Source organism: Cyprinodon tularosa, unplaced genomic scaffold, assembly GCF_016077235.1.
Source record: "Cyprinodon tularosa strain WSP-4 unplaced genomic scaffold, ASM1607723v1 ctg204, whole genome shotgun sequence".
NCBI classification, from domain to species: Eukaryota; Metazoa; Chordata; class Actinopteri; order Cyprinodontiformes; family Cyprinodontidae; genus Cyprinodon; species Cyprinodon tularosa.
Genome location: NW_024038751.1, coordinates 288191 through 308525, shown reverse-complemented (window position 1 = coordinate 308525; position 20335 = coordinate 288191). Strand labels below are relative to the sequence as shown.

Genomic DNA, 20335 nt, shown 5'->3' with positions numbered 1-20335 from the left:
TGATTTAAGGGTACGATTATGGTCCCATTAAAAACTGTGAAAACCGAACATTTTCATGAATTTATAATCCCCCTGCAGACACACCAGACAGAATTTAAAAAATGGACATGTTCGGGCAAAAGATGTCATTTGGTCACACTAGCTTACACTAAGGGTGTAGATAATAATCGTTTTGTATCGATAAATCGATCCAACAGCCGACAATCCAATGCATCGACACGTCTTCAACGATTTTTTCCCCTTCCAGTCTATTTTTATCCATTTGCTCCTGGATGTAATTCTGACTCCAGTGCTGCAGTGGCCCAAACCTATTTTGCCCTTCTACCTCGCTTACTTTAGCCACTACCCTCTCAAACATACTCGTGGAAACACAGAGGCATTATTATTTTTCAGTGAATGAGGTTTTCATAGGCCTACGTGGAGAACAACTTGGCTACTTCTGTTATTTGCTGTTGTTTCTCAAAGAAAATGCAGAACGATATTTCAGCTTTCATTGATTTATTTCAAATTTGAAACATTGTCCAGCCTGTTAAAAAAAAAATGTACCAATGAATCGAATTGAATCGTATCGTGGTGTATTCTTGAGTATCTAAAATAACCAAATCATTGGGTCAGGAAATTAATACTGAATCGAATCGCCATGATGGGTGTGATTTACACCCCTAGCTTACACTGACGTCAAAATAATCGGTATCAGCGTCGGCCTTGAAAAAACGGAATCGGACGATCTCTACCAGCAAATACAATGTTTAGTTTGATTTTATTTTTTTTGTTTCTTTGTTTTGTTTTTTTGCTAGTTTAGTTTTAGCTTAATTTCAGTTTAGTTATTAAACTTGACTAAAATAAAGAGGGGGGAAAAAGGGAAATAGATTCTCTATAGACCTTTGCACCGAGAAGAAAAACAACCTGACTGCCATCTGCTGGCTTGATGCGATATAGCAGGGGGAAAAAACGCTAAAACAGCAATTGGAAAATACACCTCATCATCACGATAAAGAAACAAACGTATACTAAGAACACTCTCTCTTAAAATCGTCTCTATTTCAGTTAACGAAAAAGTTTGTTAAATCTGGTCTTCATCATCTGGTCAGGAAATAGTTAACGATAATAACCATAGTAACTGGACGTCTTGTTTGCTGTCTGAGACGCTAAACAGAATGCAAGTCATTTAAGCATGGTAATAGCTGTATTTAAATCCCCGAGAAATAGAAAGGAACGACTTTGATTTGTTTTCCTGGCTCAGCATGTGGAAAACATCCCTGCATCATTATATTTTGCTAATAAATGTTAACATTGAATACCGGTAATAATCTTTAGACACACAGATGTAGGTACTTTTTAGAAGAAATTAATCAGGTGATAATTTTACAGCAGATGTGAGCCAAAGTAGGTTCTCATTGTGAAATCAAAACCCCACTGTGGACTTAGGACTCCTGTCTCACATTATTTCACTGTATAATTTAGGAGAAGTCGTCTGTAACTCTCATTTCTTCTCTTCTGCAAACCAGAGAGCTTTTTCCAACCCTGATAATCTGATTTAGCTCTGTTTTCTCTGATGAAGTAGTGCCCTCTCGTGGTCTAAAAACTGAAACTGGTCTCCTTTTTGTCATCGTAGGAGGGCGATCACATCGGGTTGATGCGGAAAGCCAGCGGCGCTCTCCATTTCTACATCAACGGTATCGATCAAGGCAAGTCTCACCATCATCCAGCTTTCAGGAGGTGAGACTGTGAGTTAACGGCTTTGTGTTGCTGTTCTCCAGGCGTGGCAGCAGCCCAGACGCCCAACGTGGTTTACGGTGTTGTGGACCTATATGGCATGGCTGTCAAAGTCACTATAGTCCACAACCACAACCACAGCGACCGCCTCAGGCGCAATAACGCCATCATGAGGGCGCTTTCACCTGATGTGGGTCGGCCCAGGCCGTCTCTGGCCCTCACTCCGGACTCAGAAGCACCTGACCGCCTTCTGTTTCACCCAAACTGTGGCCAGAAGGCAGCCATCATTTGCGACGGCAGAACGGCGCTGCGACCGCAGTTAGTGCGCCTACTGATCATCCATGCTGATGTCATCTTTGACCCCTGGTGAAGGCTTTTATTCGTTTTCTCTTTTAAAGTGCAACTGATGACTTCAACCACGGTGTGGTACTGAGCAGCCGCCCTCTGCGATCCAACGAGGTGTTCCAGGTCCGCATTGACAAGATGGTGGACAAGTGGGCCGGTTCCATTGAAATTGGCGTCACGACACACAACCCGGCCTACCTACAGCTCCCTTCCACCATGACCAACCTACGGTCAGGTAAGAGAGAATCTTTAACTTGATTCGTCTTGTTTATTTGAAAGGTTAAACTTCCCAAAATGCAGAAATCTTTCAGATATTTTGTACCAACCTCAGATGTTCTACAGGATTCATATCTGTGTTTATCTGAACACACCTTGCGCATCAGCCTACGGAGCCAATGTCTGACAAAATCTAATCTCCTTCAAGTCCACAGTGCTTAAAGAATAAGCTCTGTGTTTTTGTTTTGTTTTTAGCATAGATGAGTGTTTGTGTCAAAGAAACATAGTAAATTAGCCTTTATACACCAGTAACCTATGGATAAATTAGAAAGGACACAACCAAGGTGCATCTACATCAGCTTTTAAGGTTTAAAATATCAAATTAGGTCATTTATAAGTATATTCTTCAGAGCTTTGATAATTTTAAAGCACTTTTAGGAAAAATAATTGCAAGTACGCAGGTTGACTTTGACTTTGACTTTATGCATTATAGTAGAAGTAAGAACTTTTTCATGCCAATGTTACAGTAAAGTTCCGCAACAATGGACTCTGGACAAACAGGCTTTCAAGGTCATAAAAACACTGAAACCCCTGAGGTGTCCTCTGAGCCTAAACTTGACTGTCCACATTGTGGATCGCAGCTGCTAATAATATAGAGAACAACAGTTGTGCAACTCAAATGATGTAGCTGTTGTCATCAAGATTTTAGGAATTTTTTCCCATCTTGAAAATTGATTTTTAAATCTGAAATCTTGGGAACGATTTTTGGCCCTGGCATTTTTCCATCTACACCGGCCCATCTACCCCCCGTCCGAAAAAAAATATATATATAAGCACAGTCAAACGTGTTTGTCTCAAATTTTAAACACAATACATTCGTATTTGGGATAAACATTGTGGATTAACTGATCTATCACCAAGACTTCTATAATGCGGTTTTACTGGTCTTGGTTATTAACACGGACGCCACAGTGACTGCTGCTCTCACTCACCACATCAGCAGGGTTGCCAGATGTCACTGACTCACTTTTTCCAGCCCAAAAATTGTTCATAAACTACCTGGATATACGAAATTTCTTCCAGTTTTGAACCAAAGTCTATTGATCTATTAGGCCATAAATCTAAAGAAAAACATTTTTTTACCCATAGACGGCCATCATAAACTGCCACATTGGGAAACATCCAAACCTGGCAACAATGCACGTAGAATGGTAAACGTTAGCCTTTATATGCAAAACCCCATCCTGCACGGCAGCATATTTTTTCAAAACATTCTAACATAAATTTGGCAAATATAAGAGGAACCTCATAGTTCAGTTTAGAGAAAGCATTTTTGTTTTATTATAATTTAGTTTGTTGCAAGGATTTTAGTATGAAGAAATGGAAAAGGCCACCATATGCCAACCGTCACAAGGATGTTCATGACAAGGAAGGGCTATATATACTGCATGCAGCCTTCAGGTTGTTAACATTGTATTACTTCTTGAGTTCCTTGAGTTATTTACTGTCACAGGCAGGTGCCTTAGCCGGAGAGTAAGTGTTGGGGCCGGCATAGTTTAAGGAGGGCCGCTGAAATGATGACTGGCCCAACGGTTTTACAGATTAACAGTTTGAGCCTGGTGGTAAACAACAATTTGGAGCAGTACCAACCAAAAAGAATTTGTCTGGATAAAACAAATTGTTTTGATGGTTTTATTTTATTTTTTTCAAATGACAACAAACGAAAATGAGTTTAAATGAAATAAAATAGAGTCTATTCTTTAAATGTTAGGAGTAGAAGTAAAACGTCTAAAAAATAATTATTCCAGTAAAGTATAGATAGCCAAAACTTCTACTTAAGTAATGTTGTAGCTTTTATTCTGCTTTTATTTTTCTTCTATTTTACTATTTCATTGATGTAAAGCACTTTGAATTGTGCTATACAAATAAAATGACCTTGCCTTGTAAGAAAGTATTTGTACTTTGTAACTTGACACCTAGCAGAGGTTTTTGGTGATAAGATGCCTGTTTTTTGTTTTCTGTGGGATGCATTTTTTAGGGACATGGATGATGACAGGTAATGGCGTGATGCACAATGGAACCACCATCCTGGACGAGTACGGACACAACCTGGATCGCCTCAAGGTAAGAAGGCTTTTGATCCGTCTTTTTCACCATCTTGCTTTGAGCGAAACCTTAGATTCGATGAACCGTCCTCTTCGTTCTGCAGGCGGGCGACACAGTGGGCGTCGTGCGGAAAGAAGACGGCAGCCTGCACTTCTTCGTGAACGGCGTGGCGCAGGGCCCGGCGGCCTGGAACGTTCCGCCAAACGTGTACGCTGTGGTGGACCTGTACGGCCAGGCTGCGCAGGCCACCATCATGGATGACATGGGTGAGAACCGGAGGAGTGACCCGCCTGGAGTTCCAACCTCTGGAGGGAAAAGCCTGACCCTCTGTGTGTCTGTTTGCCATTTCAGTCGACCTCCCTCCTCTTCCGGAGGACGGCTCAGACGGCCCCACCGCCATGTCCCCTGGGACCCCCTGCTCGGTATCGGGGGCTCCCACAACCACGGACCTGCGATTCCACCATCTGCACGGCACCAATGCCGTCATCACCAACGGGGGCCGCACGGCGTTGCGTCAGAACTGCCGCAGCGAGTTCAACGACGCCATAGTTATCTCCAACAGGTAACGGCCTCCCTTAGCTGCTGCTCAGGACCTCAGCTGTGGTTAAAACAGCTGCTGTGATTTCTGCGTCGCAGGTGCCTTCGGGAAGGGGAGCTGTTTGAAATAGTCATTCAGAAGATGGTGGACCGCTGGTCAGGTTCGATAGAAGCAGGTGAGACGTTCCACCACTTATCCAGGAGATTTAGTTCATATTAGATTTAGTTTCCTCCACTGGATCAGGTGGTTTGACTCTTTTTGCCGTTTACCCGTGATCGTAGGGGTGACCGCCATCCGGCCCGAGGAGCTGGAGTTTCCAAACACGATGACTGATATAGACTATGACACCTGGATGCTGAGGTACTCGCCGTATGGAGGCGATACGGGCTCCAAACTTGAGCTCTAAACGTCTTCTTGATCCATATTTCTGTTGTTTATTTTCTCTCCACTAGTGGGACCGCCATCATGCAGGACGGCAACACCATGCGCAATAACTACGGCTGCGACCTAGACTCCCTGACCACGGGTTCTCGGATCGGCATGATGCGCACATCCAACGGTGACCTCCACTATTACATCAACGGCGTGGATCAAGGCGTCGCCTGTTCGGGGCTGCCAGCAGGTAAAGATCAGCCATAGCTAAAAGAAACCAAGGGTTTAACCAGGTGCTGGAACAGACCGATGTCTCTGTCTCTTCCAGAAGTGTATGCTGTGATCGATCTGTACGGTCAGTGCGTTCAGGTCGCCATCACCAGCTCCTCCGGCCCGTTGGACAACAGCCTCTGTACCAGTAACGTCACGGAGAAGAGCTTCCCCATCCACTCTCCAGGTGCTCCTCTCTCTCTGTACCTGTGCCATTGAGTCCTGATGAATAGTTTTTGTTTAATATCCCTATCCTGTTTTTTGCAGTAGCAGGCGTCGCTCACCGACTCCACAGTAAACACGGTAAGAACGTGGTGCTGCTGGGTGAAGGCTGCCAGGCCATCAGAGTGGGCGGTTATTCTCACGGCATCGTTTTCAGCGCCAAGGAGCTCAAAGCAGACGAGCTGTTTGAGGTTTGCTGATGATTCTGAAGTTCTAAGCCTCTTCCTTGCAAGTTCCTCTTTAATTTTTCTATTTTCCCCCTCTCCTGACCTCCCCCGGCTTGCCGTAGGTGAGGATTGATGAAGTGGATGAACAGTGGTGCGGGTCTCTGCACATCGGCCTGACCACGCTGGCGCCTACGGAGCTGCCGTCCTGCCCGCTGTCCGGTCTCTCTCCCTCGCTCCCGCAGCTCCGCACCAAGGTCACCTGGCTGCTCTGTGGGTCCGAGGTGCGGCGAAATGGCGTGCTGCAGCGACAGAATTATGGCTATTCGTTAGACCGGCTGACGGTGAGGAACTATCTTTACCTCTTTCATAGAAAAAAAACAACAATTTATAGCTAAGTTCTATATTAAACAAATAAAAAAATAAGCATTCGGATGACAGGAGAGGTGGGGTCTAAATGTGTCTCCAGGTGGGGAACCGAGTGGGCGTGAAGCGCTGTAACGACGACACGATGCACATCTTTGTTGACGGAGAGGACATGGGACCCGCCGCCACCGCAGTACCCAAAGTAAAATTGCAGCCTCACTCTTTTCCATAGAATCGGACTCTGAACGGTTTGCACTCAGCTTCAGCTCTGGCTTCTTGCAGAACGTTTATGCGGTGTTGGACCTGTACGGGAGGATAACGGCGGTGTCCATCGTCAGCTCCTCACTGACGGAGGACTCTGAGAGCATCAAGGCGCCCTCGCTGACCTCGGATAGCTGCAGCGAAGGGGAGGAGGACAGCAGCCCTGTTAGGGAGGTCAGACGACGATGAGAACAAAAAGGCAGAACAGCAGTATAGAGAAACAGTTTTTTTTCATACTTCTTTTTTTCTTTGATCCAGGTTGAGAGCGAAACGTGCCCCCTGGTTCCCACCATCATGATGTTCCTAGAAAACCACGGCAAAAACATCCAGCTGTCCAACCAAAACCTGACTGCGGCCAGGGTGTCCAGCTACAACCAGGGCCTGCTGGTCACCGCCCAGCCGCTGGCACGCCAGCAGCTCTTCCAGGTAGCTGTAGCCGTCAGTTAGGTTTACTTTTTGTTTTAGTTTGCATTTTGGAGTAAACTGTTTCTCATTTCCTTTTTGGAACTAGTTTCAGATCGATCGTCTGAACCCGTCGTGGACGTCTTCTCTATCGTTAGGGGTGATAGGCCACTCCCCTGACCGGCTGAACTTCCCCTCCACGGCCTGCTGCCTGAAACGATCCGCCTGGCTGCTGCAGCGAGACTCCGTCTTCCACAACTCTCTAAAAGTAAACGCCTAACCCCTGCGCTTGTCTTAACATCACAAACCGCTGCCTTCATCCTGACACGTCTTTCCTTCAGATATGTGAGAACTACGGTCCTAACCTGGACACTTGTCCAGAGGGGACGGTGTTGGGTCTGCTGGTGGACACCAACAGCTGTCTCCATCTCTTTGTGAATGGAATGGACCAGGGCGTGGCGGCGCAGGACATCCCTTCACCCTGTTACCCCTTCATTGACCTCTACGGCCAGTGTGAACAGGTCAGTGCAGACCCAGAGGAACCGGACTGGACCTTTAGAAGCTAATTTAGTCATCTATTCATGGTTTACTGGAGTATAGACGCTCGAAAACATGCCTTTAGCTGACAGAGCAACCCACTTAGAGCAGCAATTATGAAATATAATTTAATAAGAAAATACACTATATTGCCAAAAGTATTTGCTCACCTGCCTTGACTCACATATGAGCTTAAGTGACATCCCGTTCCTAATCCATAGGGTTCAATATGACGTCGGTCCACCCTTTGCAGCTAGAACAGCTTCAACTCTTCTGGGAAGGCTGTCCACAAGGTTTAGGAGTGTGTTTATGGGAATTTTTGACCATTCTTCCAGAAGCGCATTTGTGAGGTCGCACACTGATGTTGGACGAGAAGGCCTGGCTCTCAGTCTCCGCTCTAATTCATCCCAAAGGTGTTCTATCGGGTTGAGGTCAGGACTCTGTGCAGGCCAGTCAAGTTCATCCACACCAGACTCTGTCATCCATGTCTTTATGGACCTTGCTTTGTGCACTGGTGCACAGTCATGTTGGAAGAGGAAGGGGCCAGCTCCAAACTGTTCCCACAAAGTTGGGAGCATGGAATTGTCCAAAATGTCTTGGTATGCTGAAGCATTCAGAGTTCCTTTCACTGGAACTAAGGGGCCAAGCCCAGCTCCTGAAAAACAACCCCACACCATAATCCCCCCTCCACCAAACTTTACACTTGGCACAATGCAGTCAGACAAGTACCGTTCTCCTGGCAACCGCCAAACCCAGACCCGTCCATCAGATTGCCAGATGGAGAAGCGCGATTCGTCACTCCAGAGAACGCGTCTCCACTGCTCTAGAGTCCAGTGGCGGCGTGCTTTACACCACCGCATCCGACGCTTTGCATTGCACTTGGTGATATATGGCTTGGATGCAGCTGATCGACCATGGAAACCCATTCCATGAAGCTCTCTGCGCACTGTTCTTGAGCTAATCTGAAGGCCACATGAAGTTTGGAGGTCTGTAGTGATTGACTCTGCAGAAAGTTGGCGACCTCTTCGCACTATGCGCGTCAGCATCCGCTGACCCCGCTCCGTCAGTTTACGTGGCCTACCACTTCGTGGCTGAGTTGCTGTCGTTCCCAAACACTTCCATTTTCTTATAATACAGCTGACAGTTGACTGTGGAATATTTAGGAGCGAGGAAATTTCACGACTGGATTTGTTGCACAGGTGGCATCCTATCACAGTTCCACGCTGGAATTCACTGAGCTCCTGAGAGCGACCCATTCTTTCACAAATGTTTGTAAAAACAGTCTGCATGCCTAGGTGCTTGAATTTATACACCTGTGGCCATGGAAGTGATTGGAACACCTGATTCCAATAATTTGGATGGGTGAGCAAATACTTTTGGCAATATAGTGTATATTATAAAAATTTATTTTAAGGGAAAAAAGATGTTATTGAACATAATAATAAAAAAAATAAATAAATAAAATTAAAAAAACTTTGTGTGTCAATATGCTCGATCCAAAAGCTTTAGTTTTTCACCTGGTTTAAATTCTGTAAAAAATATCCTTTAAGGAACCTTTTGCTATGCGATTATTAATTGATTAATAATCCACAGATTAATTGATTAGCAAAATGATTGTTAGTTACAGCCCTAGATTAAAGGAACCACTCTCCTGGAACTTGGAAAGTAAGAAAGGATTCCATCCCCTTTTCTCTTGGATTATCTTCTTTTTAGCTCCACTCAGCTTCCCTGTCACTTTTTGCTAAGGAAAAGTATCAGCACAAAATGCTGCTAACTGTTCCGGGTCAAAGCTAAAACCAAACACTGTCTGCCCTCCGCATGCTCTGCACCCTACTTACTATTATTGAATACATGGTGCAAAAAGAATCCCTCTTCGGTCATAATGGTAAAACTAACAGATGTTAGCATATGACACTTTCAATGCCAACTGAAACATTCCCAGGTCTGCATCAGTTTTGCATTCCTGGTTATGTTTGAGGAGTAAACACTTTGCCCATATTCACTCTCATTCCAGCCTCTGTCGATCCAATTTAGGGTTTTTTTTTGTCCTTTCCTCTTTAAGGTTTTATTTAAATTTTTTTTTTTGTTCCTTGCTCTGCCATAAACCTTCAAAATCCGGCAGCCGTCGAGCTGTTGGACTTACAGCGAGAACGAGAACAGAGCCGTAGGATTAACCCAGTCAGTGGCACAGAGAGCTCTAAGCGTGATTTTAGAGCCAGAGCCAGTAGGGGGAGATGATTGTCTCATAAATACTCAGATCACCATCACAGGGACTTAAGGGAGTGAAAAAGTAAAATTTAAAAAGTTACTTGCCGCTGCTTTAATGGCATCTATATTATAAAGTGTTTGTTTTCAGTTCATCACATCACAGATTTGAGTTTAATTAATCACCCATCTGAATCTGAATGATTAAAAACTACTCGGGTTCCTCTGCCCTGAGATGCTAGGGGGGATCACACCTATTCTATTTCACTGGTTTAAAGAAAAGCAATATGCTAAACATTATATCTACATTCTGATTTTTCATTAAGAGGGGATCAGTGGGATGTGCGGATGAATACAAGACAGACTGAATGATTAGAGTTCAGGAAAAAAAAAAAAAAAGGCTGTACCTCTTGAGCCGCTGCAGGAATTGAATTGGCATTTAACTGCAGGAATCGCAGTGACTGTCACCGAAAAATAGGAAGCGAAAGAGAAAACACAACATTAAAGATGCTGTGGAGGAGTTATCTGGTGGTCCATCATCATCTCCGCCATTTTTTTCCACCTCACAGATGGACCAGCTAGCTCAAGCTGTCTGAATGATAATAAAAAAAATTTTTTTCATGTCGGCAGGTTACCATAGTAACGAACAATGTGCCAGCTGTGGGTGCGGAGAGCGGTGAGACGCGCTTTCAGGGAGACATGGAGAAGGCGGATATGGTTGACGGTACAAATCCACTATTTATTATTTATTTGCTTCAACCATTGCAGCCTTCAGCCTCCTGAGCAGCTTCTCTGTTCCAGGTATCAAAGAGAGCGTGTGCTGGACACCCCCTCCAGAGGTCAACCCCAACAAGACCTGCGAGTACCAGGCTCTCTGCTCCCGCTTCAAGGACTTGCTCACCTTACCAGGTATCTCTCTCTCTCTCTCTTTTTGTTTTAACTATTTCAGGCCAAATTTCCTCTTCCGACATAATAATCTCCTTTGTTGCTGCTTCTGCATCAAGATGGCTACTTTAACGAAGATGCAAAGTACAACCTGTGCTACTGTGAGTCCTGCCACAAGCTCCGGGGGGACGAGGCGTACTACAAGCGAGGAGAGCCACCCCGAGACTATGCCCTGCCATTTGGATGGTGTCGCTTCGCCCTCAGGTAGGAAAGCTGCTCCATAGACCGCCCTATCTACCCTATAGGGATTGCCCTATAAGGGTTGCACATTTAGTCTTAAGGTTTTGTGCAAAGAGAAATTAAGAAATTGTTGGAACGCTATTGCTGCCCTTCCGGTTTTTACAGTTTAATGTGTTGTCTATTCCATTCCATTTTTAATATATCAGATGATATCTTCACTTCTGGTGTAAAATTCTCAGGTTCTGTATACTTATGTTCCTACTACCTAAAATTACACAACACGCAGGAATGAATATATATCTATTTATATATATTTTTTATAATTTTTTTTTGCTGTACCACATAGGGGTGGTACGGTTCACAAAATCCACGGTTCGGTTCACGGTTTCGTGGTCACGGTTTTCGGTTTGGTATATGTTGATTGTTAGCATGACATGTTGGTCGTGTTGCTGTTAGCATAAACAAAACGTGTTGCACAATGCTCGCACACTGTTGCACTTTTATCCACAACTTTCTTTCCGCCGCCATCGTAGGTCACTCTAAATGCAAAGCGCTCCCATACAGCAGACCTATAAAGTGCTGCTGGCACATCTTCCAACTCCTGTTCTTTCCCACTCACCATACCCACACAATTCTCCACAACAACTGATTTTTTTCTGCTACACCCGGCTACGCTGCTTCGCTTCTTCTTCTTGTTTACTACTGGTGGTTGGCTTTGGTCGCAGTACCGCCACCTTCTGCTCTGGAGTGTAAACGCTTCGCCTATGAGAAAATGGAGCAGCGCATGAACCGAACGCAACACCCGCGAACCGAACCGAGACAGTCGAACCGAACGGTTCGGACGGTTTTTAATAAACCGTTCCATTCCTAGTACCACAGATTTCAAATTACATGTATTTTCTTCATCTGAATGTAACATATATTGCAGATTTACCTTCAGGTTTTATAGCTTACAAATTGGTTAAATTAGGCATGATGGGGTATAACTACGAGCACTAAACGGCTGCAAAGCTGCTTTTAAAATAATATTACTTGCAAAGCACTTTATGATTGTATAAATAGATCTCAAAGCACTACAAAGGAAAAGTTAGGAAAAGCACAGTGTCAAATAAGAACCATTTCAATGGCGCATGTGCAGTGAACCAGTACAACAAATTAAGATCCTAATAAAATATCATTGATGGGCTTTTGTGAATAAGAAGATTCAAATACAGACGGGGAGCTCTCACCCCGACATCCAGAATCCTCCGTAACCTGTTCCAGACCACCTGCTCAAAGCAAAGTCTACAGCCTCCGCTGTTCCTCCCGTCTTGCTCCTCTCCGACTTCCTCGGAGCTCGAGGATAGCATGCACAATTTTATTATTAAATTCATAGGAGCAAACTATGTGGAAATTATCGCTTAATTTAATATGACTTATTCAAAAAATCCCCATCAGCATCAAGCTTATGTGCATTTTCTGCCCAAATGTTTTCTTTTTGTTGGGGATTTTTGTAACAGGGATAACTGTTGTATGAACTATGTTTGTTCTCTACGTCCAAACTCATCATCTCTTCATCCACGCCTGCAATAAGAAGTTTCTTTTGAAGTTGATGCGTTCTCTGAGATGCGTTCTCTGAAGTTGTTACTGGATTTGATAAAACTTTTAAGCCTCTCGGTATAAAAAAATATGTTGATGGAGATGAAGTGACCCCGAAACTTCACTGCCACAACTTTTTCTAGAGGGAATGGGAGATTAGCGATGGGTTGTATTTTACCAGGACTTTACGATAGCAAACTTTACGATAGCAGAACGTACAGCAGTTTAGTTTGGTTTAAGGAGAGTTTGGCAGGATTGGGGTCCAGTCACTTTATAGAAGAACTCATCTGACAGATAAAGTCCTCAACCTCACCCAGAGGGTTGTATGAAAACTGTGATAAGTATGAGAAGTACCAGAAGTATGAATGGATGAGGTGAAATGAGAATTCATTACACTGGTCCTCCATATGTTTCAGGACTGAATAGGTTTGTGGTTTGAGAAAATTATTGATGGTTGAAAATAGTTTTTTGGAATTACAGGACAGCTTTTGATCCTGTTGGAATAGTAAGGGCATCTTGCTATCATCAGAGATTTGGAGCATGGTTGTTAGTGCTGACCGCTGGTAGGTGTTGAATGTAAGTTTTTGTTATTTTGTTGCTTTCAGGATCAAGTCCCACTGTGAGGTTTCTAATGCACTAAAGAAGTGGCACATCGCTTACCACGGCACAAGCGTAGGAGCCCTGAGACGCACACTGGACCACGGCCAGCTGCTACCTGGTACAACAAGCGTCTTTATTATCGTTGAAGATCTTTTCTGTTATTTTCTTTTTATTTAACCATTTTTATTTTGCAGGAACATCGTCCATTTTTTTGGTGTCTCCGGTGAAAACCGAAGGTCCAAACGGCTACACCGAACCAGAGGAGAACTGCGCCCCCGGCAGGGAGGTTCCCAGGGTGCGGCTCTCCCCGACCATGCGCTACTCTGGCATGGAGTCATTTGCTCCTAAAGTGCAGTGAGTTTATCATCTTTCCCCCCATCTATTTAATGGAAACCAGAGCGTAGACGTTAAAATGTCGGCTGGGGGTTTTTCTCCTTTCCCTGCAGATTTCAGGACCCGCGTTCTCAGCGCCGCCACCAGGCTCAGGTGGGTTTCCAGGTGTGCGTACGGCCGGGCTCCTACAAGGTGGGACCTCAGACACTCAGCCACAGCGAGCCGCTAGATCCTCGCTTCAGCAACTCAGAGATCGAGTGGATAACGAAGGAGCAGGGCGGCATGCTTCTATACGGGCTGCTGATCCGGGTGGAGTGAAGGAAGCGAGACACTTTTGGTGGTTTTTGATAAACAGACAACCAAATCCAAGCCCTGCCTTGAGCAAGACACTCCTCTGGAGTCCAGCTGGTCCCAACAGCAGATTGTTGACAACTCAGCATTTTTGGTTTTGTTTGGGTCACTCACTTTGGTCGCTACTAAGAACAGACACTGCCTGCACTTTATGTTTCGGACACTAGTGGGCGATTTTCTAAACGTCTCATCGACACGTTTGTTTATTAGCTATGGTTTTCTCTCCTTAATTCATCATCAGTTTGCTCTTCCACCCTGGAGTAGCTTCTTTAGTTTAGCACTTTGGACCTTTGGTGAGTGTTTCATTATAGGAGGAGGTATTTCTCACCACATTTTACAAAGAAAATGACTGAAAGGTATGTATAATTGAAAAAAAGAGGGATGTGTTTTAAAGGCGATGAAGAAATGACGCAACACTTGAATCTAAATATGAGCCCGGAAGCATGGTGTGATTGAATGCGCTAGCGGGAAGATTTTAAAACTGGACTGCGGGATAAGTTTGTTTACACATCTGTCTTTCACTGCGTTTTTCTGTCCGCTTTTTGTCTTCGTATAAACAGACACTTTTCCATCGGTTTACACAGATCTCTGAGCCGGGATAACGTTTCACCCTCTAATGTGGCCATTTATTTATCTCAAATTTTTAACCCCAGAATTTGCATTTTAAAGGTTACGCATCTAGATAATGGGTTTATGTGCCAGTCGTGTCCCCGTGAACAGTTGCCGGAAGTTGGAAAAGGATCAAATCCAATATGGCTGCTGCTTACAATAAAACTCTAAGGAATTATGTTTGGGGAGATGACTGTGGGATTTATGCATTCGTATCTAGTTTCCAACTGGAACCTGATCCAGCTCAGGTTCCTGGGTCCAATTTCACTCTGTTTCAGCAATTCTCTGCGTTCCACTCGGTTGCTGGATCCCACTGAATGATCACTTAATAGAAGTCCAGAATATGGTTGGAAACAGGTTTTACAAAACTCTGGGTGGCACTTTTTAATGTGAAATAAAATATAGTTTATAACAGCAAGTTTTCTGCATGTGGCAGCCATATTGAATATTTAACAATTTGCTTTTTAAAACCTCTAATTTCAGGGATAATTCTTGATGTATTACCAACCATGAACAAGAAACCTGAATCCTGGATGGAATGAAAACCTCAGATCAATATGGTTTCCATGTTCCCTGAAAGTAACAGCAATAATCCTTTTGTATCTCACTAAACCAACCATGTTCTATGCTATTGCTTCTGAACATGTTCAAGTTGTGTCTTAATGCATAAATCCTACTTATTGCAACTAGAACCTGATTATTTGGAGAACGCCTTCACTCTCTGATCTAAATTTGGGGGAAAAAATTTGGAAAAACCTGTGGTATTTCCTAATTGAGGTGTTGGCCTCTAGTAGCAATACATGGTATTTTAGATTCACGTTAGGAATGTCTCTGGTTCAGTTAAAAACAACTATTATTTGTTAAATAAATTGACTTTCACCAATTATTTTATTTACCTGGCAGCCATATTGGATATTAACTTGTGGTTAATACCCAAAAGTTTGCTTTAGGGGCCATTAGTTTTGCATTTCCAGATGGGAACTCTGAAAATTCAGCTTCTAAATTACAAATGAAAACCTTTTAAAAGTTGCAGCCATGTTGGATTTAAACTCCTGAGATCTTCAATGTCAACCCTGTACCTGAGGTCAGACTTTCCAGGTGCACAGAACCGATCCAAAGTTCTGATAAATGTTTTTATTTTGGCGTGAAACAGAAATAGATCAGCAGACGTTTCATAATCACAGCTCCAACAGTCAGGACTAACAGGAAATTGGAATGGATGCTAGTTTGAGCTACAGCTCATGTATTACAAGTTACAGTAAATGTCCCATAGATTTCTGAAATGCAGATTCTGGTTTAGATATTTTAGATTTAAAACTGCCCTTTCTGTTTTTGAATTTTACAATTCTTACATTTATCCATTAAAAGTAAGCTATTGGCAGCTAGCTATGGTCCAGTTCTTCCAGAAGATTCTCAGATAAGTTGGATGTGCTTGGTAAAAACTAACACATAGGTGAAGTGAGTTTAAAAGGAAAGTAGAAACTAAGTATAGATAAAGAAATATCTAAATAAAAAGATTTTTAGTGGAAGCTAAGTGCTAGCTTAGCTTAAAAGCTAAAAAATGGGGATAAAATGCTTAGGTTAGCATTCTGCACTTCAGTACAGCGCTGTTCCACTGTCTTTAAGGAACGTCAACTGCTGACAGACATATGGGAGCATAACTGTATTATTTTATAGTATTTATAACAAAGGGGAGGGGTTGGGGTATTATAATTTTATAAGTTAACTAGGTTATAAAGTTATGTTTGCATATATTTATCTGTTTTGCCCATGCTAAGCTAAGTATATTCCAATATCAAATATCCCTTCTAAAACGTCCAACAAAACCAAAAGGTATGACGACATTCTTGCTTCCAATCACCGTTTACACTCCATGCAAACCCGTCAATCCTTCACGCCTGACGCCGTTTACCGGGCCGACGCCACCTCCTGCAGGGCTCAGAAACATTTCCTTTGTTTGACATGGGGTATCCATCAAACTGGTGTTTACATTTGAATGTTTATAATTAGGGCTCTGAATTAGGATTATTTTACACTTGCTAAATGTTTATAATTCAAAACACCTGCTTGAATTGTTTACAATCAGCCATTTTTTCTTTTTCTTTTTTTTTGCCAAATCGCATCCAGGGGGAAAAGGGTTCATAGCTCATGTGTCAACCTCTCAGAAATGACAGTCAGAGAAGCTCAGTCATTAATCAGGGGGAGAAAAACTTAAAATAGAATAAAAAAAAAAAAAATGTGAAAGATGTTATTAAACGGGTTATTTCAAGCCCAGTGCTGCTTTGTACACTTTAATTTGTATTTTTGTTTTTTTTTTCTCTGTATGTTGTGTTGTACAGGCTGTTACATAACAAATCATATCTTCATGATTTATAAAAAAAAATAAAAGCAAGAGAACTGACAAACGGTAAAGGATGGTTAATGTGTTGGTTTGTGTGGAATGTGTTGGGAAATAGAAAAAAGGGCATTTTTGTGAGTTTTCTTCAAACTTGATTTAAAATCTGAAAGAAAGGCCTTGTCTCTGGCATGTTATTGCACTGGTGGACTGAATCACAGCTTTTCCAATATGTTGTCCACTAAAATGACCATTTAAGGCAGATAGTGGGATTTTTGTTTTCCACAGCTTTTAAAGACGTAGCAGCAGAAATAGATCAACAAATTTAATAGAAAATAAAATCAAAAAGCAGTCTTTCTTTAAAATCACTATCTTTGCTAATTGACTAATTTATCGCTGACGGGTCGTCTGCTCTGCTCTCTGCGGGGTGTCAAAGATGGGATGAACATAATGGCGTCAATTTTGCTTCGGTAACTAAACCCTGAGTTCTGACATCTGATAGAGCTCTGCCCTGCCTTTACCACAAATTACATTTGGGAGAAGTCATTTAGGTGAATTTGAAGTGGATGAAATAATTCATTCTTCTGTGGAATGAGGACTTGGCCACGTCCAACTATTTACTGCTACCGACATCTGTTAACCCAACGAATTGGAATAAATAACTTTACATGGTGGAAATTAAAGGTATAATGGAGGATTTTCACAGGTTTATCAAAAGACCCTCCCTCTACACTTATAAAAAAAAAAAAAGCCCAACCCTGTACCCACTCTTGGGAGGGAACGCCTATTAAACGTTTGTGAGAGCGTGCACAAGCCCATTTCTCCAGGAGCAAACTCTGTTTAAAAGTTGCACTTCGCATCGCTCATACAGGCTTACTTTCCAAAAGAAGATTTGCAATTTTTCCACAATGTCAGACTCACTTCGGTAAGTGAAAATGGGGACGAGCACGTAAACTTATGTAAACATATCACCAGAATGATTGACAATTAGAAGGAGCACTTATTTTGATGATCACCTGGAGAAAGAACATCTTCCACTATACCTTTAACTTTAGATGCAGCTTCACCTTTCTAAGTATACCTGTTACAATTGTTTTATGTTCATGTTACATAATTTCATTTTTTTATATATAAGAATTTCACACTTTTCCCAGACTTCAGGATACTGGAGTTCTGTCCTTCATGTTCACTATAAAATACAGAAGTTTACTGTGACTAAGGCTTTCAATCTAATATTTGCCAAGATTTGCATGAAAGGAAAAAATAAATGGAAGGGAAGAAAGAAGAGAATACAGGAAAAATTAAAAAGAGAGAGTACTATTACAGGAAAGGTAGGAAACAGCATTTAGATATCACTAGGAAATAAAGGCTTGCAGGTATTTTTCCAACGGTTGCTATGAAGTCAAATCCTTGTAGGCCAGTCCTACGACCTTTAGATGTGTCCTGTGCCCCACAGACCTGAATTAATGACTAAACCACCTCATTAATACAGTCTGGCTCTACAGGTCTCTGCTAAGGAGCTTTTAGTGAACCCAGGTGTGTAAAAGCAGAGATACAGAACCTCGGGTCTTTAAAGACCCCCCTCTTTCCACATATAAACCAGGGATATGAATGAATGCAAATACTAAACAATTGTTTTAGTCATCAGCCAATAATGATCTGACTTGTTCTCATGCCACAGTAAGCAGACACTCTGCATTGATAAAACAAAAATTCACTCACCTCAGCATGCTGAATGTTTGAAGTATCCGACAGGCGGGGGCAGATTTTTTATTCTGTTATTATTTGAATACATGGGCGAGTTCAGTAACTGTTTACAGAGCTTTAAAAGTTAATTGAATCCCTTCATCCTGATATAAACACACCATTAAACATAAGAGGCACACCTTAAAATAAAGACCGTAGAAATTGTCTCATTGTCTTGACCCTTCTATCGAGTTATTAAAGATTCAAAAATAGATTAGGGCTTCAACTAACGATTATTTTGCAAATCGATTAATCTGTTGATTATTTTTTCGATTAATCATTTAATAATCGGATAGCAAAAGGTTCCCTAAAGAAGACTTTTTATGAAATGAAACCAGGTGAATCTAAAACTTTTCCACTTGAGGAGTTCTGGATAGAGTGTATTGACAGATGAAAAAGCTTTTTTTTAATCATAAATGTAACTAGAAAAAGCTGTTTCGGAGAAACAGCAAAGTGGGAATGCTTTTTTTGCTGAATGTAAAAAGCTGAAATTAACTGCAGAACATATGAAAATGTGATAGGAAGTCATCAGAAACTTCAAACTGCAGAAAACAATTGAATCATCTGAAGATTTTTTTAGGGTAGAATTATTTGGCACTAAAATGGCAGAAAGAAACTCATCTTAAAAGCTGCACAGCCAAACCATACATAATATCAAAAATGTCATTAATGTGTGCACTAGAAGGGTCTTAATATAATGTCTATCAAATTTCTAGAAAAATTTCTAAAGAAATTTTGAAGTGGGGCCACCTACTGCCCAGAAACATGTCAGGCATGTTATGAATTAGCAGCAAACAGAAAAGCTTAATTCCTGTCCAGAAAAAGAGCAAAATTAAGCCAAGGTTCACAGCATAGGCTGAAAAATATTAAATTAGCTGAATCAGAAAAGAAATTACAAAGAAAAAATTTAATCTTATCTGGTTGAAGAAAATATGAGTAGCTCAAGGATGGGAAGTAAAATGTTGAGGAAGATGGTATTGAATAAGTATCAAAATTTTGAAATTGTGGAAATGTCAAGACTTGGCACAACAATTTGAAATGATTTAAAATGTGTTGGTTGATCAGCATAAAGAAAACAGTGTCATCCTTAGAGGATTGAAAATATACAAACCTATGTGCAAGACTGACCATGAGAAGCAGAGGAAGGACAGAGAGAGAAGCTTATAGAAAGAGAGCTAATACCACTTAAGGAGCTGAATTTATAAAAAAAAATTAACCTGCATGTTACGAGCCGCTGTGTTGATGACAGCACCATTGGCAGGCTTAGGCTGCATGTTACGAGGTTAGCACATGCTTTATTACAGTGTAAATCTTAGAACCTGATTAAGAAATATGCACTGAGGTGTGTGGTCAACAGGCTTTGGTAGTGTAATTTGAAGAAATTGGTTGAGTTTGGGTCATAGCTACGAGCCATATGGCACAATGAATGAGTGTATGTAAGGAAGAGGCTTTTATTTTGTAGAGTCCCTTTAGTCTTATTTTGAAAGTCTATCATGGATGTGTGTCAAGGGAAGGGTCATGCCCAGCAGTGATATAGAATCCATTCCTAAATATGAAATCACTGGTTTTCCATGTTATTGGGTGAATAGATACTGTATTAGAGCGTAATGGGAGACTTTTATTGTGAAATTTGCTCTGGGGTATGTTTTGAAAAGGTCCCTAGAGTCTAATAGAAACAAGCTGGTAGAGTTTGGGTCATAATGCTGAGCCATTTGCATCAATTAATATGCGAGTATAATATAGAGGCTTTTATTGTGTAGGGTCACTGGAGTCTTATTTTGAAAGTCTGGCAGGGTTGTGTGTTGAGAAAAGGGTCAGACCCAGCAGTGATACTTGATGACTTTCCAATTGTTAAATCACTCTTTTCCCTTGTTATTAGGGCAGTAGGTAAAGTGGCAATGGGAGGCTTTTATTTAGAAATTTTCGGTGGGGTGTGTT

The 20335-nt window shown here is 42.0% G+C and overlaps 1 protein-coding gene across 2 annotated transcripts in view; it reads left to right on the top strand.

Moving 5' to 3' along the window:
• Positions 1–14481, top strand: part of neurl4 (neuralized E3 ubiquitin protein ligase 4) — a 29275-nt gene extending 14794 nt beyond the window's left edge. The window contains exons 7-29 of one of the 2 annotated variants that reach the window (XM_038284909.1): positions 1616–1688; positions 1761–2034; positions 2115–2296; positions 4316–4401; positions 4487–4649; positions 4735–4945; positions 5020–5096; positions 5203–5281; positions 5374–5543; positions 5622–5750; positions 5834–5976; positions 6075–6293; positions 6419–6517; positions 6598–6750; positions 6835–7002; positions 7088–7246; positions 7320–7499; positions 10351–10444; positions 10522–10629; positions 10725–10869; positions 13029–13141; positions 13218–13377; positions 13470–14481. In XM_038284909.1, the coding sequence (XP_038140837.1) occupies positions 1616–1688; positions 1761–2034; positions 2115–2296; positions 4316–4401; positions 4487–4649; positions 4735–4945; positions 5020–5096; positions 5203–5281; positions 5374–5543; positions 5622–5750; positions 5834–5976; positions 6075–6293; positions 6419–6517; positions 6598–6750; positions 6835–7002; positions 7088–7246; positions 7320–7499; positions 10351–10444; positions 10522–10629; positions 10725–10869; positions 13029–13141; positions 13218–13377; positions 13470–13674 (3390 nt within the window). In that variant the 3' untranslated portion in view covers positions 13675–14481. Of the gene's footprint in view, positions 1–1615; positions 1689–1760; positions 2035–2114; positions 2297–4315; positions 4402–4486; positions 4650–4734; positions 4946–5019; positions 5097–5202; positions 5282–5373; positions 5544–5621; positions 5751–5830; positions 5977–6074; positions 6294–6418; positions 6518–6597; positions 6751–6834; positions 7003–7087; positions 7247–7319; positions 7500–10350; positions 10445–10521; positions 10630–10724; positions 10870–13028; positions 13142–13217; positions 13378–13469 lie in introns of both variants that reach the window. The other variant, XM_038284908.1, reaches the window with a different exon arrangement.
• Positions 14482–20335: the final 5854 nt, after the last annotated feature.